The 15,858-nt window shown below is 40.5% G+C and overlaps 1 protein-coding gene across 1 annotated transcript in view; it reads left to right on the forward strand.

The window, feature by feature from the left end:
- The window catches only part of LOC140197097 (sperm flagellar protein 1-like), an 88,825-nt gene that overhangs the window by 50,235 nt on the left and 22,732 nt on the right, over positions 1-15,858 (forward strand). Inside the window, exon 6 of the mRNA XM_072257012.1 lies at positions 9,888-9,927. Within this exon, the coding sequence (XP_072113113.1) occupies positions 9,888-9,927 (40 nt within the window). The remainder of the gene's footprint in view (positions 1-9,887; positions 9,928-15,858) is intronic.

Raw genomic sequence — 15,858 nt, forward strand, 5'->3', positions numbered from 1 at the left:
GATGCGCTGGACCTAGCCGACGGGTTGCCACACATCCCAGCACCAAAATAGCATAACCAAAACGCTTAGCAAAACAACACAGAACCCATCAATCAACAAAATAGCAACAAGCCCAGTTCCTCCTTCCATGCACCCACCCACACAGATAGACCAATCCTCCAACCACAGAGCAGGCCTCATGACTTCCAATCTCCAGGATTTGCCTATTAAGCTTTGACTTCTGGACCTTTGTTTGACCTTCAGGCTTCAATATTTGGTACTGACCCCCAAGCTAGCCAATGACAGGACCCCAATCTACAGGCTGAAACTCAGAACTCATTAACTCACCAGCCCTTGTACTACCTTATGCCTTGTCCTCACACAGACATCCTATCCCAGAAGCTACTGACCTGGGACAGCCTGATATCCATGTGTGATCTTCGCACCTGTCCACTTTGGTAGCCTTCCAGCATGGAGCAGAGGCCTGGACTCCAGATGTCCTTTGTCCCATGTCCACATCCCTGGCCTTTGAGCAGAGACCTAGACTCAGCATGGAACAATTGGGTTGAATGGCCTGTCTCCATGCTCTGTGACTCTACCACCAGGACCATTGTCCAAGGATGTGTTGGCTGGGGCTGTAGGGGCTGGTTCAATCTATAATGGTAAGAGTTTGGGAACTGCATAACACTTTACAGCATACAGGAGGGAGATTGAAAACTTGACTGAGTGCTGTAATAACAACAATCTCTCATTCTGTGTCAATCAGACCAAGGAACTGATTGTAGATTTCAGGAGGAGGAAACCAGAGGTCCATGAGGCAGTAATCATCAGAGGATCAGAGGTGGAGAAGGTCAGTAACTTTAAATTCCTGGGTGTCACTACCTCAAAAGACCTGTCCTGGACTCATCATATAAATATAATTGCAAAGAAAGCATGACAACGCCTCTACTTCCTCAAGTGTCTGTGGAGGTTCAGCACTGCATCAAAAACCTTGGAAAACTTCTATAAATGTGTGGTGGAAACTGTGCTGACTGGCTGCATTATGGCTTGGTGTGGGTAAACCAATGCTTTTGAGAGGAAATTTCTACAAACGTAATGGATTCGGCCCAGTACATCACAGGTAAAACCCTCCCAACCATTGATCACATGTAAATGAAACGTTGCCATAAAAAAGCAGCATCCATCATCAATGATCCTCACCATCCAGGCAAAGCTGTTTCCTCACTGCTGCCATCAGGTAGAAAGTACAGGTGCTTCAGGACTTGGACTGCCAGAACAGTTACTACCGCTCAACCATCAGGCTCTTGAACAAAAGGGGGTAGCTACATTTAATTAAGAACTCATTTAAGGACTCTGTTATGCTGTTATTTCTTGCTCATTATTTATTGCTATTTATTTATATCTGCATTTGCACAGCATATTTACAGTTTATCATTCCTGATGTTTGCAATTTACAGTTACTGCTCTATAAATTTGCTAAGTATGCCCATAGATAAAGAATCTCAGGGTTGTATGTGGTGACATGTATGTACTCTGATTATAAATTTTACTATGAAATTTGAACTTTTGTAAAATCAGGGTTTAATCCTGCCACTATCTGTAAGGAGTTTGTAAGTTCCTCTCGTGACCATGTGGGTATTTTGCTTTCCTCCCACATTCCAAAGAAGTATGGGTTAGTGTTAGTAAGTTATTGGCACCAGAAGTGTGCTGACAGTCCTCGGACTGTGCTAGTCATTGACACGAACGGTTTAATGTTTTGATGTACACGTGACACCCTAACAGATAATTCTTGTCTTTAATCTTTTGGGCATGCTTTGTTGGCACCAGAATGTGTGACAACACACATAGCATCCTTAAGTTATGCTGGTAGTTAATGTAAATGTCACATTTCACTGCATCAATGTACATATGATAAATAATCTGAACCTAAAGTTAGGATATAAATTTTAAAAAGTTAGCATCACACTGCAAAATTATGCCAAGACCAAGAATTTTAAAATAACAGGTTCAAAGGTCTTGAGTTCATTTATGGCACAGGGCATCTTCACTGACTATGAAGTTATTGTTGTGACATCACTCCACCAGCCAAATTATCTCACACTCCTGTAAGCCTCCTCATTGCCATTTGAGATTCTATCAACAATGGTGTCATCGGTAAATTTATAGGTGGGAACCATATTCAGCAATTCATCCTCGGATCAGAATATGCCTCAGCATCACTGACTTTATCAAGACCAAAGTGGATGAGTGTGTGTCTTCCAGAACATACAGTTTTTTTCAAGCCAGAATCCTTGGCTGAACCAGGAGATTCACAGTCTGCTGAGGGCTAGATTTGCAACATTTAAGACCTGTGATCCAAAATGCTACAAGGAGTCTTGGCCATCACAAGAGCAAAAAGGTCATTGAGGTTAAAGACACAGTCGGGTGCACAACAGCTGTGGAAGAGTTTGCATGCCATTATTTCCTATGAGATGAAACCCAACAGCATAACTGGCAGTGATGTTTCACTCCCTGATGAGCTCAATGTCTTTCATGCACACTTTGAAAGGGAGAATAACGCCTGATGTCCGAACATCCCTTGATCACTTTGTATAACGACTTTTTCAATATATTTTTTTTTTAATTTTATTTTTATTTGGATAAGGAATTCACAAATATCATGTACTTTTTTCACACATATAACCTTTTCCATTTTTTTATATGTATAAAACTACAATTATTTATACATTCTTAAGTACACATTGAGATGATATAAAAGGAAAATAAACATTTAAATAGATAATTATGTACTGTGGTAAATCTAACCTATTAGGCTAAGTAATGGAATTAGTTGTTAAGAAAAATGGTAATAATAGTTTCCATATAACCCTTCTGGACCATTTCCACTGGTCCAAAATGTTGTATATAAGCCTATGTACCAACCATTGTAGGTGTTTATATCCTAATTTGTTCATGCTTGCTCCTGCCCGCAGACATAATTATCCAATCCCTATGTACTTATTTACTTAATTTTTTCATTTTTTTATCCCTTTCCCAAATCTTTCCCTTTACTTGTGTTAATTCTCTATTTTCCAAAAGAAAACAAAAAAAACAAACATTTAGACTAGGGGTGCTTACGTTAGCAATATTACTGTGTTGATGAGAAGAGCAGTATAAATCATTAGGAGAGTCATCTAAAGTCTGCTCGCATTGGGGTTATATATTCAATCCATTTATTCCAGATTTGATAAAATTTTTCTTTTTGAGTTCTCAGGGAGTAAGTCAACTTTTCCATTTTAAATATTTCCAAGATAATTTCATACCAATCTTCTAATGTAGGTGGTATTGGATTTAGCCATTTTCTAGTGATTGATTTCTTACTTGCCGCTAAGAGGGCCTGCAGCAACTTTATATCTTCCTTCTGTTCAAGAAACAATACATGCCCCAAATAGAGCGTCTCAAAGTTCAGAGGTATCTGGGACCTAAGTACCTTAACTAATGTTCTATGAATACCTTTCCAAAATAGACTTAATTTAGGGCAATCCCAGAAAATATGAAAATGATTTGCCTCCTTGGAGCCGCACCTTCTCCAACACATCACATTTGTATCTTTATATTTTTCCTGATATGGGGTCTTGAAGTATCTTATAATGTTTTTCCAACAATGTTCTCTCCAAATCAAAGAATTAGTCGAGGACCATTGAAAGCTGCAGATTTTCCCCCAAGCCTCCTCTGAAAGTACCAACCTCGCTTCTTTCTCCCACTTCTCTTTAATATACAGTGTATTTACATTTTTAGCATGGGAGAGTGCATTATATAATCGAGAAACTGATTTACTAGGTATTGAACTGCAAGCCGAATTCAGAATCTTGAAAAATTCTAATTCTACTGTTGATAGGTCTGTATATCTACAACTCTGGTTAACATAGTTTCGTACTTGAAGGTACCTAAAAAAGTCATTATGTTCTAGGCCATGTTTGTCCTGCAGGATTTGGAAACTTTGTAATATTCTTTTATCTATAAATGAGAGGTAGGTTGTAAGACCTTTCTTTATCCATAGCTCAAATCTTTTATCTCCTCTGTTGGGAAGGAATTCGGTATCATATGCACACCATCTAAAGAGTTTTAACATGTTATTAATTCCACATGAATTAACCACCTTCTGCCATACCCTTAATGTAAGATTTATCCAAGCGTTTTTAAATTTTTCCAACTGGGCCATCAATCCTTTGTCAGCTATTGAGGCCTGAAGAGGAAAACTGTCAACTAATCCAAATTCTATTTCCTTCCATCTAGCCTTATATTCCCTATTACACCAATATAACAGAGGGGTTATCTGTGAGGCATAAAAATAATTTCTCAGGCAAGGAAGAACCATACCTCCTCCTTCCTTCCCTAACTGTAAGGTGTTATATCGAATTCTAGGTTTCTTTCCTTGCCAAATGAAGCGGGAAATCCATTTGTCCCATCCCCTGAATTGATTATCATCCACCTCCACCAGTAAAGTACAGAAAAGATACAATAACCGAGGAAGAATATTCATTTTTATAGTATTTATCCTTGAATTTAAACTTAAAAAGGGGATAAGATTCCATCTATGCATATCGGCTTTTATCTCTGAGATTAATGGCCCATAATTTACCTGTGGCAGGGTTATTCCTAAATATTTTAATGATTTAGCTTCCCACTTAAGATCGTATGTATCCTGCAATTTTTTGGATGGTGTATAATTTAGGGACATAACCTGCGTTTTCTTTACATTTATTTTATAACCTGATATTTTCCCAAAGTCATCCAACAGTGTAAACAATCCTATAAATGATTTTTCTGGTTCACTCAGATAGACCAAAACATCATCTGCGAATAATGCCACTTTCTGTTCAATCCCTGCCACCTTGATACCTTTTACAATTTCGCTCTGTCTTATTAGTTGGGCAAGCGGTTCAATATATAGCGCAAAAAGGAGAGGAGAAATTGGGCATCCCTGTCTACTGCCTCTCTCTAAGATGAAGGAGTCAGAGAGGTCCCCATTTATCTTAATTTGGGCTGTAGGGCTGTCATATAGAGTCTGAATTACTTTAATAAACTTTTCTTGAAAGCCGAATCTTCCTAACACTCTGTATAGGAATGCCCAACTAAGCAAATCAAAAGCTTTCTCAGCGTCCAATCCTACTACCATGGTCTCTGTCTCGTTCTTATTAACCTGTTCTAATATGTGCAGAGTTCTCCTTATGTTGTCCTGTGTTTGTCTTTGTTGAATAAATCCAGTCTGGTCTAAGTGGATTAGGCCAGGTAAAAGCTTTTCCAATCTGCGCGCTAATATAGATGTAAATAGTTTGTAATCTAAATTAAGAACACTAATTGGCCGATAATTGCTACATTCTAGTTTATCTTTACCCTCTTTAGGAATAAATAAAATAATCGCTTCTCTCCAGGAAGGTGGAGTTTCTCCTCTCTGCAAGACCCAATTAAAGGTGTTAAGTAGTAATGGGGCTAACTGTGTCTTCAGGGACTTGTACCACTCTGAGGTAAACCCATCAGAACCCGGGGACTTTCCAGCCTTTAACCTAGAGCTGGCCACGTTGAGTTCTTTGACAGTTACTGGTTCTAATAAACTTTCATTTTGTAAATCTGTAAGTTTAGGTAGATCTAAAAAATTCAATACACTGTCTATATAGGGCTCATTGGGGGCCCGGGGTTGGGAGTACAGCTCTCGATAATATGTTTCAAAACTCTCTTGAATTTTCCCTATTGTACTCTCCACAAGCTTTGTCTTTGGATTCTTTATTTTATGAATTGTATTGTCTGCTTGTTGTTTTCGTAATTTATATGCTAATAATCTAGCTGATTTACCTCCTACTTCATAATTCTTTTGTCTCAGGTAAAGAAAATGTCTTTGAGTTTCCAATGTATAAATATCGTCAATTTCACTTTGCAATTTCCTAATTTCCTGTTTTCGATTTGAATTACTTTTGTTGCTATCTACAACTTGAAGTTGTTTTAATTTTCCTTGAAGGTCTGCTAATTTTTGTGCATTGATTTTTTTCATGTGAGTGGTAATGGAAATAATTTTCCCTCTCAGTACAGCTTTCAATGTATCCCATAAGATCACTGGTGATGTTTCTCCCGTGTCATTAAGGTCTAGATATTCTTTGATTTCTCCCCTTAATCTCTCCATTACTTTCGGGTTATTGAGTATATGTGAGTTTAGCCGCCATAGTGTTTTCCTCATTTCCCTTTCCAGGATTAGAGACATAGAGACTGGGCTATGATCCGACAGATCAATTGCTGCAATATTACAGTTTTTTATCTTGAGTCTATCTGTATTAAAGATAAAGAAATAGTCTATCCTTGAATAGGCTGAATGAGGGAAAGAGTAATATGTATAATCTTTACTAGTAGGGTGTAATTCCCTCCAGACATCTATAATTCCCAACTCCTCCATCAATGAATTCACTTTCCGAGTCAGAGGTTTATTCTGAGTAACTATTCTTGAAGAATCTAATATAGGATTTAATCTAATATTAAAATCCCCTCCACAAATTACTACCCCTTGAGAACTGACCATTAGGTCAAAAATGTGTCTATAAAATGACCATTCACAACCTGGAGGAGCATAAACATTCAGCAATGTTATTTCTGTACCTTCTATTCTTCCTGTGATTTTTACGAACCGTCCTTCTTTGTCTCTAGTCTCTGAAATATGTTCATAATTAAGAGTACTTGATATTAAAGTAGCTACCCCTCTTTTGAGACTCAATTTATATGATGAATAAAATACATGCTTAAAGCCCATTCTTTTTAATTTTCCATGTTCAGATTGGCTCATATGTGTTTCCTGGAGGAAAGCTATTTGTGCCCTCTCTTTTTTCAATTTAGACATAATCTTATTTCTTTTAATTGGATTCAAAACCCCATTAACATTATAGGAAATTATTTTTACCAATTCAGTTTGCATTTTTCTCTAGTAGAAAAAAAAACACTCCTTTTCCAACCAAACAGTAAGCAATCCCTTCTCAACAGTAAACCAAAACATATAACCACACCCTAGATATTTTTGAACGGGTAACATTTGAAAATTTTTCCCGACTTCCCACAGTGAGGCCTGAGCACCGACCCGCCTCAGTTCAGAGGGATAGCCTCTATCTTCACCCTGTGTTAGAGGGCCCTCAGCAGTTTGAATAATCATAGAGAATTTTCTCCTATTTATGTCTCGACCATATTGCTATCATTCAAGTTATTCCGCCTAGTTTATTTTCAGTTACCAGCTTTCATTTTACCTTTAAGTCCGATTTACTCTTTTCAGTCATTTCTCTTAATTAATCTGTACTCTCTGTACATTCGCGTCTGAATATTTGCAGCTTTTCCTTGTAGTTTGACACTCTGGTTCGTGTGGAGCGTCCTCGCCCCACTAACTGCCACGACTTCTGCCGAATCCTCTCCAGTAGCGACTCCGGTTGGGTGATAACTTTAATAGGTAGCCCCCGGTCTGCCAGGTCCAATGTTGCCTCCTCCACCGTAGCGTAAGTTTTTGTCCTTTCGTTGTAAAAGACTCAGCCGAGCTGGATACAGGGTCTGGAATCTGATGTTGTTTTCCTTCAGGCCTCTCCGTGTTTCCATATATTCCTTCCGTTTAGCAAGAATCCCCGGTGCGTAGTCGTGGTCTAAACTGATTTTACAGTTGTTCCACATGAAACCTTTCTTTTGCCATGTCCTTTTAAGCACCTCTTCCTTTGTTCTGTAACTGAGAAATCTGACCAGAATCGATCTGGGCTGGGCGCCTGCTGGAGGCTGAGGTGCCAACGCGCGGTGAGCTCTTTCTATCTGTAGGTCTTTTGCGGCCGGTATATCAAGGTTCTCCCTAAGCAGCTTCTCCATGAAGGGAATCATCAGTCCGGATTTACCTTCGGTTCCTTCGGGAACTCCATAGATCCTCACATTTTCCCTTCTCGAGCGGCCTTCTTGATCTATTAGTTTCCACTGGAGCTGGTCTTGCAGCTTCAGCATTTCTGCTATCACCTCCTCTGCGTTTTGTAGCTTCTCTTCAATTCCAACAATCCTCGCTTCGGCTTCATCTATCCACGAGTTAGTTTTTACTATTTCACCTTTAATATCTTCCAGCTGTTTGCTGTTATCTTGTCGGAACTCGCGAATCTCTCCGAGAATCAAAGACAGAGTCACTGATTCCCCCTCATTATCTCCGTCCTGGCTTGCCGTGGGGGAGCTAGGCCCGTCGCCTTGCTGCGTCTCTTTATGTTTATCAGCCTTCGGAGCGGACGTTTTAATCTTGTTCTTAGACATCACCCTTGCCCCTTTTATTAATATAGTTATACAATATTAAGTATTTGTCTAAATTCGATTATGAGGCAGTTTACTTTTTTTGTCGAGAGACCTTTTCCTTAAGCCGCCATTCCCTTGATGACCCGGAAGTCCCTCTTTTCAATATTTTTAATATTATTTTTCCTCAACTGCACTCTGATAATGAATTCCACAATTTCACTCCTCACTGGGTAAAGAAATGTCTCCTCAGCTCAGTCCTAAATGACCTACACCTCAGAAGGCGACATCCATCATTCAGGACTCCTCATGATCTCAAGAGGGTTGTATGGACTCAACCGGCTCCATTACAGACACAACCCTCGCCACCATTGAAGACATCTTCCCCATGACCCCAAAGAAGTACCGTTAGGTAGGTTGATTGGTCATTGTAAATTGTCCCGTGATTAGGGGTTTGGTGCAGCTCAGAGGGCCAGAGAGCCTACGCTGTGCTGTATCTCAATAAATAAGTAAATATCTTCAAGTGGCAATGCCTCAAGAAGGCAGCATCCATCAGTAAGGACCCTCACCATCTAGGACATGCCCGGTTCCTGATACCACCATCAGGGACGAGGTACAGGAGCCTGAAGACCCACACCTCTCGGTGTCGGCATTTGGACTTCAGTTCCAACGTCATGTAAGGAGTTCTTGGAATGTGTGGGTTTTCTCTGGGTGGTCTAGTTTCTTCCTACAGTCCAAAGATGTACCATTTGCTAGGTTAATTGGTCCTTGTAAATTGTCCCATGATTAGGTCAGGGTAGAATCAAGAGTTGCTGGGGCAGTGCAGCTCAAAGGGCCAGAATGGCCTATTCTGCACTGTATCTCTGAATAAATACATTAATTAGGTAAATAAATACTTTTTTTAAATACATTTTCTTATTGTAAAGTAATTTTTAATGTATTTCACTGTACTACTGTAGACAGTGTGCCTTCAGGCTCCCTAATGGTAGCAATGAGAAGATGGCAAATCTTGGATGATGAAGGTCCTTAATAATGGATGCCGCCTTCCGGAGTTATCACCTATTGAAGGAAGATGTCTTCAATGATAGGATGGCTAGTGCCCATGATATAACAAATTTCATGTCATATGCCAGTGATAATAAATTTTACTCTGAATCTGATTAGCCAAGAATTTGAAGCATGCTGAAGGGCCAGATCTGCTCAATCCCTTTCTGCTCCCTTAAAGTCTAATGCAAAAACACAGAATGTTAGAAGAACTGAGAAAGTGGGGCAACATCCCGTAGAGGGAAAAGAGTCAATACTAAAAACTGGAAAATTGAGAAAACGGCATGTTTATGGAGGCAAAATGGGATAATGCTTTTCCAGTCCATGCACACAGTTAGAATCCCTTCACGCTTGTACTAAATCTCATTTGCACCCGCCCCATTTTGATCTTTTCAAACATGCAGCTCCCAAAACCGGACACAATACTCTTGTGGTTAACCAGTGTTTCATCACGAAAAACTTTATTCGGAGTAAGTTTAAATCCCAGCTGAAACCATCATAATCTAAACTAGATATAGATTTAAATCTCCAATTTGAACATCTGCCTTAACATAGCATATATAACTGAAAGATGTTTGCAGTAATTGTTTTCGTTACTTTTCCTATAGGACCTTGAATATTACAGCATGGTGGTAGAACAGGACATGGGTAAGAGTTTATGTCAAATCTAGCTAACCTTGAAAAGATACAAAATATCACTGACCAGAATAAAAAAAAGGAGCAGGAGTCGTCCATCTGGCCCATCGAGCCTGCTCCATCACTCAGTAATCATGGTTGATCTTTCTCTAGACTCAGTTCCAACTACCTGCCTTTTCTCCATAACCTATAATTCCCCTGCTATTAATCCAAATATGTTTATATGTCTTTAATGTCTTCACTCTGAGCCAATAGCCTGGTCCTGGACTTATTTCATAACTTACTGGCATAATTTACATATTACTATTTAACTATTTATGTTTCTATTACTATTTATTATTTATGGTGCAACGGTAGTGAAAACCAGTTTCCCCCGGGATCAATAAAGTATGAATATGACTACTAATGATGCAGTCTGCACTACTTCTTCGGGCAGCGAATTCCACTGATTCACTGCTCTCTGGGAAAGGCAATTTCTCTTCATCTCTGTCCGAAATTGATTCCCCCGAAACTTGAGGCTATGTCTCCTAGTTCTAGTCTTACATAGCAGTGGAAACTGCCTCTATCCTATCTATCCCTTCCACCCACCCACTTCAAGGTTCAATGTGTTGTGAGTTCAGAAATGCTCTTCTGCACACCCCTGTTGTAACATATGGTTGAGTTACTGTTGCCTTCCTGTCAGCTTGAAGCAGTCCATCCATTCTTTTCTGATCTCGCTCATTCTCAAGGCATTTTCTCCTACAAAACTGCCACTAACTACATGAATTTTGGGTTTCTGTGCACTATTCTCTGTAAACTCTAGAGACTGGTGTGTATGAAAATCTCAGGAAATCAGAAGTTCCTGAAATACTCAAATCACCCCGTTTGGCACCAACAATTATCCCATAGTCAAAATTACTTAGATCACATTTCTCCCCCATGCTGATGTTTGGTCTGAACAACTACTGAACCTCTTTACTATGTTTGCATGACTTTATACAGTGAGTTGTTTCCACATGATTGACTGATAGCTTTTTGCATTAAAGAGCAGGTGTACCTAATATATTGGCCACTGAGTGTAGAATATAGAACATAGATACTGTCTAACCCACTGAGGTCCTCCAGAGGTTTGTGTGTTGACCCAGATTGCAGCATCTGCAATTTCTTATGTGTCCATGGAAGACAATAACCAAGAGTGATCCATTGATAATCTGGAACATGTCATTATTCAGAAGGTGAAGGTGTTACATGTTATGGAACACAAGACAATAGATACATTCTCAGAATGCCACAAGAAACAAGGGAGAAGATTACTGGGACCATGGCAAAGAGTTTTGTATCATTCACAAAATGCTGGAGGAGCTCAGCAGGACAAGATGCATCTATGGAAAAGAGTACAGTTGATGTTTCAGGCCGAGATCCTTTATCAGGACTGGAGAGAAAAAAAAATGAGGAGTCAGAGTTAGAAGGTGGGGGGAGGGGAGGAAGAAACACAAGGTGATAGGCTGGGAGGGGGAAGGGGTTGAAGTAAAGAACTGGGAAGTTGATTGAGATACAGGGCTGGAAAAGGGAGATTTGATAGGAAAAGAGTATGGAAGCACCTGTTGCCTTCCTGTCAGCTTGAAGCAGTCCATCCATTCTAGGCTTGGGCTAGCTAGGCGTACTCAGCATAAATTTGTGGCGATTCAGGTGTCAAGTAACATTTATAGTCAAAGTATATATGCAGTATACAACTCTGAGATTCATCTTCTCCAGACAGCCATGAAACAAAGAAAACCATGGAAGCCATTCAAAGACAAACATCAACTGCTCCCCCCCCCATGCACAAAAAAAACAAATTGCAGGAACGGCAACAGGAATATCAGACCCCCCCACCACCAGCTCAAAAAGCAAATTGTGTCTTGCAGACGGCAACAAGAACATCAAAGCCCAAAATCCCCACTCATGCAAAAAAAAACAAGCAAATCGCACATAGGGCAACAAGAACAGCAAATCCCCAACACCCAACACTCCATGCAAAAAAACAAACAGATCATGCAAATGACAACAAGAACAGGTGAAAGCACAGAATATAGAGTGCCTATAAAAAGTATTCACCCCCCCTTGGAAGTTTTCATGTTTTACTGTTTTACAACAGTTGTCCCCAACCACCGGGCTGTGGACCGGTACCGGGCTGCAAAGCATGTGCTACCGGGCCGCGAGGAAACGATATGATTTGGCCATATGAAACGATATAGTCAGCTGCACCTTTCCTCGTTCCCTGTCACGCCCATTGTTGAACTTGAACGCACGCGAGGTCATAACCCATACGAGGTCATGCCCCACGTGTCATCCATGTCAGCGCGGGAAGAAGATCAACTCCTCGAGCTTGCAAATGACGGCGGGCTGAAAAGTATGTTTGACATAACATCTCTGCTGGCATTCTGGATCAAAGTCAAGGCTAAATATCCTGAACACGAGGAAATCTGCAGATGCTGGAATTTCAAGCAACACACATCAAAGTTGCTGGTGAACGCAGCAGGCCAGGCAGCATCTCTAGGAAGAGGTACAGTCGACGTTTCAGGCCGAGGGGGAGGTGGGGCATTAGCGGAAGTTTGAGAAGTCAATGTTCATGCCATCAGGTTGGAGGCTACCCAGACAGAATATAAAGTGTTGTTCCTCCAGCCTGAGTGTGGTTTCATCTTTACAGTAGAGAAGGCCATGGATAGACATATCAGAATGGGAATTCCACGTCCAGCTCTTGGCTCCATCCCTCCCCCTCCTGTCTTCTCCTATCATTTCCGATCTCCCCCTCCCCCTCCCACTTTCAAATCTTTTACTAGCTCTTCTTTCAGTTAGTCCTGACAAAGGGTCTCAGCCCAAAATGTCAACTGTACCTCTTCCTAGAGATGCTGCCTGGCCTGCTGTGTTCACCAGCAACTTTTATATGTGTTGCTGAATATCCTTAGATAGCCACGAAAGTACTGAAAATGTTGCTTCCATTTCCCACATATCTCTGCAAAGCGGGGTTTTATGCAATGAATGCAATGAAAACTAAATCGCAGAATAGACTGGACATAAGGAACCCCCATTTGAGTATCGCTATCTCCCATCACCCCTCCATAGGGGTCTTGTTACAGGAAAACAAGCCCAGGACTCCCACTGATTCGGCGATATTTGTGTGTTGCAATGATTTTATATGTTCGTATGAGGAAAATATGCTCTGTGTGTTTAATATTCAAACATTACTTAAAATGTTATGATGCTATTGACTTACAAGTTATAATTGACTTATCATTATATTCAGGCGAGGGAAATATATGCTGTGTGTTTAATATTAAATTCATTAGATAAACCCTTTCAGAAACGAAATTGAGTGTATTAGCCACTTATAAGTGACTTATAGTTGACTTATCACCTATATTCCGGTCGTGATTAACACCCCCCCCCCCGACTAGGGTTGCCAACTGTCCCGTATTAGCCAGGACATCCCGTATATTGGGCTAAATTGATTTGTCCCATACGGGACCGCTCTTGTCCCATATTTCCCCCACTAAGGTAGAATGTTCCTATGAAACCTTTCGTGCCGAAATGGCATAAAGTGAAGAAGCAATTACCATTAATTTATATAGGAAAAATTTTTGAGTGTTCCCAGACCCAAAAAATAACTTAACAAATCATACCAAATAACACATAAAACCTAAAATAACACTAACATACAGTAAAAGCAGGAATGATATGATAAATACACAGCCTATATAAAGTAGAAATAATGTATGTACAGTGTAGTTTCACTGAACAGAATTGCCAGAAAACAATTTAGAAACCATAGAAACCATAGAAAAACTACAGCACAGAAACAGGTCTTTTGGCCCTTCTTGGCTGTGCCGAACCATTTTCTGCCTAGTCCCACTGACCTGCACACGGACCATATCCCTCCATACACCTCCCATCCATGTATCTGTCCAATTTATTCTTAAATGTTAAAAAAGAACCCGCATTTACCACCTCGTCTGGCAGCTCATTCCATACTCCCACCACTCTGTGTTCTCTGTGTTCTCTCCCCCCAATGTTCCCTTTAAACTTCCCCCCTCCACCCTTAACTCATGTCCTCTGGTTTTTTTCTCCCCTTGCCTCAGTGGAAAAAGCCTGCTTGCATTCACTCTATCTATACCCATCATAATTTTATATACCTCTATCAAATCTCCCCTCATTCTTCTATGCTCCAGGGAATAAAGTCCTAACCTATTCAACCTTTCTCTGTAACTGAGTTTCTCAAGTCCCGGCAACATCCTTGTAAACCTTCTCTGCACTCTTTCAACCTTATTTATATCCTTCCTGTAATTTGGTGACCAAAACTGAACACAGTACTCCAGATTCGGCCTCACCAATGCCTTATACAACCTCATCATAACATTCCAGCTCTTATACTCAATACTTTGATTAATAAAGGCCAATGTACCAAAAGCTCTCTTTACGACCCTATCTACCTGTGACGCCACTTTTAGGGAATTTTGTATCTGTATTCCCAGATCCCTCTGTTCCACTGCACTCCTCAGTGCCTTACCATTAACCCTGTATGTTCTACCTTGGTTTGTCCTTCCAACGTGCAATACCTCACACTTGTCTGTATTAAACTCCATCTGCCATTTTTCAGCCCATTTTTCCAGCTGGTCCAAGTCCCTCTGCAGGCTCTGAAAACCTTCTTCGCTGTCTACTACACCTCCAATCTTTGTATCATCAGCAAATTTGCTGATCCAATTCACCACATTATCATCCAGATCATTGATATAGATGACAAATAACAATGGACCCAGCACTGATCCCTGTGGCATACCACTAGTCTCAGGCCTCCACTTGGAGAAGCAATTCTCTACTACCACTCTTTGGCTTCTACCATTGAGCCAATGTCTAATCCAATTTACCACCTCTCCATGTATACCTAACTAACCTCCCATGCGGGACCTTGTCAAAGGCCTTACTGAAGTCCATGTAGACAATATCCACTGCCTTCCCTCCATCCACTTTCCTGGTAACCTCCTCAAAAAACTCCAATAGATTGGTCAAACATGACTTACCGCGCACAAAGCCATGTTGACTCTCCCTAATAAGTCCCTGTCTATCCAAATGCTTGTAGATTCTGTCTCTTAGTACTCCCTCCAATAACTTACCTACTACCGACATTAAACTTACCGGCCTATAATTTCCCGGATTACTTTTCGATCCTTTTTTAAACAACGGAACAACATGAGCCACTCTCCAATCCTCCGGCACCTCACCTGTAGACAGCGACATTTTAAATATTTCTGCCAGGGCCCCTGCAATTTCAACACTAGTCTCCTTCAAGGTCCGAGGGAACACCCTGACAGGTCCCGGGGATTTATCCACTTTAATTTTCCTCAAGACAGCAAGCACCTCCTCCTTTTCAATCTGTACATTTTCCATGATCTCACCACTTGTTTCCCTTAATTCCATAGACTTCATGCCAGTTTCCTTAGAAAATATAGACGCAAAAACCCTGTTTAAGATCTCCCCCATTTCCTTTGGTTCCGCACATAGCCGACCACTCTGATCTTCAAGAGGACCAATTTTATCCCTTACAATCCTTTTGCTCTTAATATACCTGTAAAAGCTCTTTGGATTATCCTTCACTTTGACTGCCAAGGCAACCTCATTCTTCTTTTAGCCCTCCTGATTTCTTTCTTAAGTATTTTCTTGCACTTCTTATACTCCTCAAGCACCTTATTTACTCCCTGTTTCCTATACATGTCATACAACTCCCTCTTCTTTATCAGAGTCGAAATATCCCTTGAGAACCAAGGTTCCTTATTCCTATTCACTTTGCCTTTAATCCTGACAGGAACATACAAACTCTGCACTCTCAAAATTTCTCCTTTGAAGGCTTCCCACCTACCGATCACATCTTTGCCAGAGAACAACCTGTCCCAATCCACACTTTTTAGATCCTTTCTCATTTCTTCAAAT

The sequence above is a fragment of the Mobula birostris genome, chromosome 4 (assembly GCF_030028105.1).
Source record: "Mobula birostris isolate sMobBir1 chromosome 4, sMobBir1.hap1, whole genome shotgun sequence".
Lineage (NCBI taxonomy): Eukaryota > Metazoa > Chordata > Chondrichthyes > Myliobatiformes > Myliobatidae > Mobula > Mobula birostris.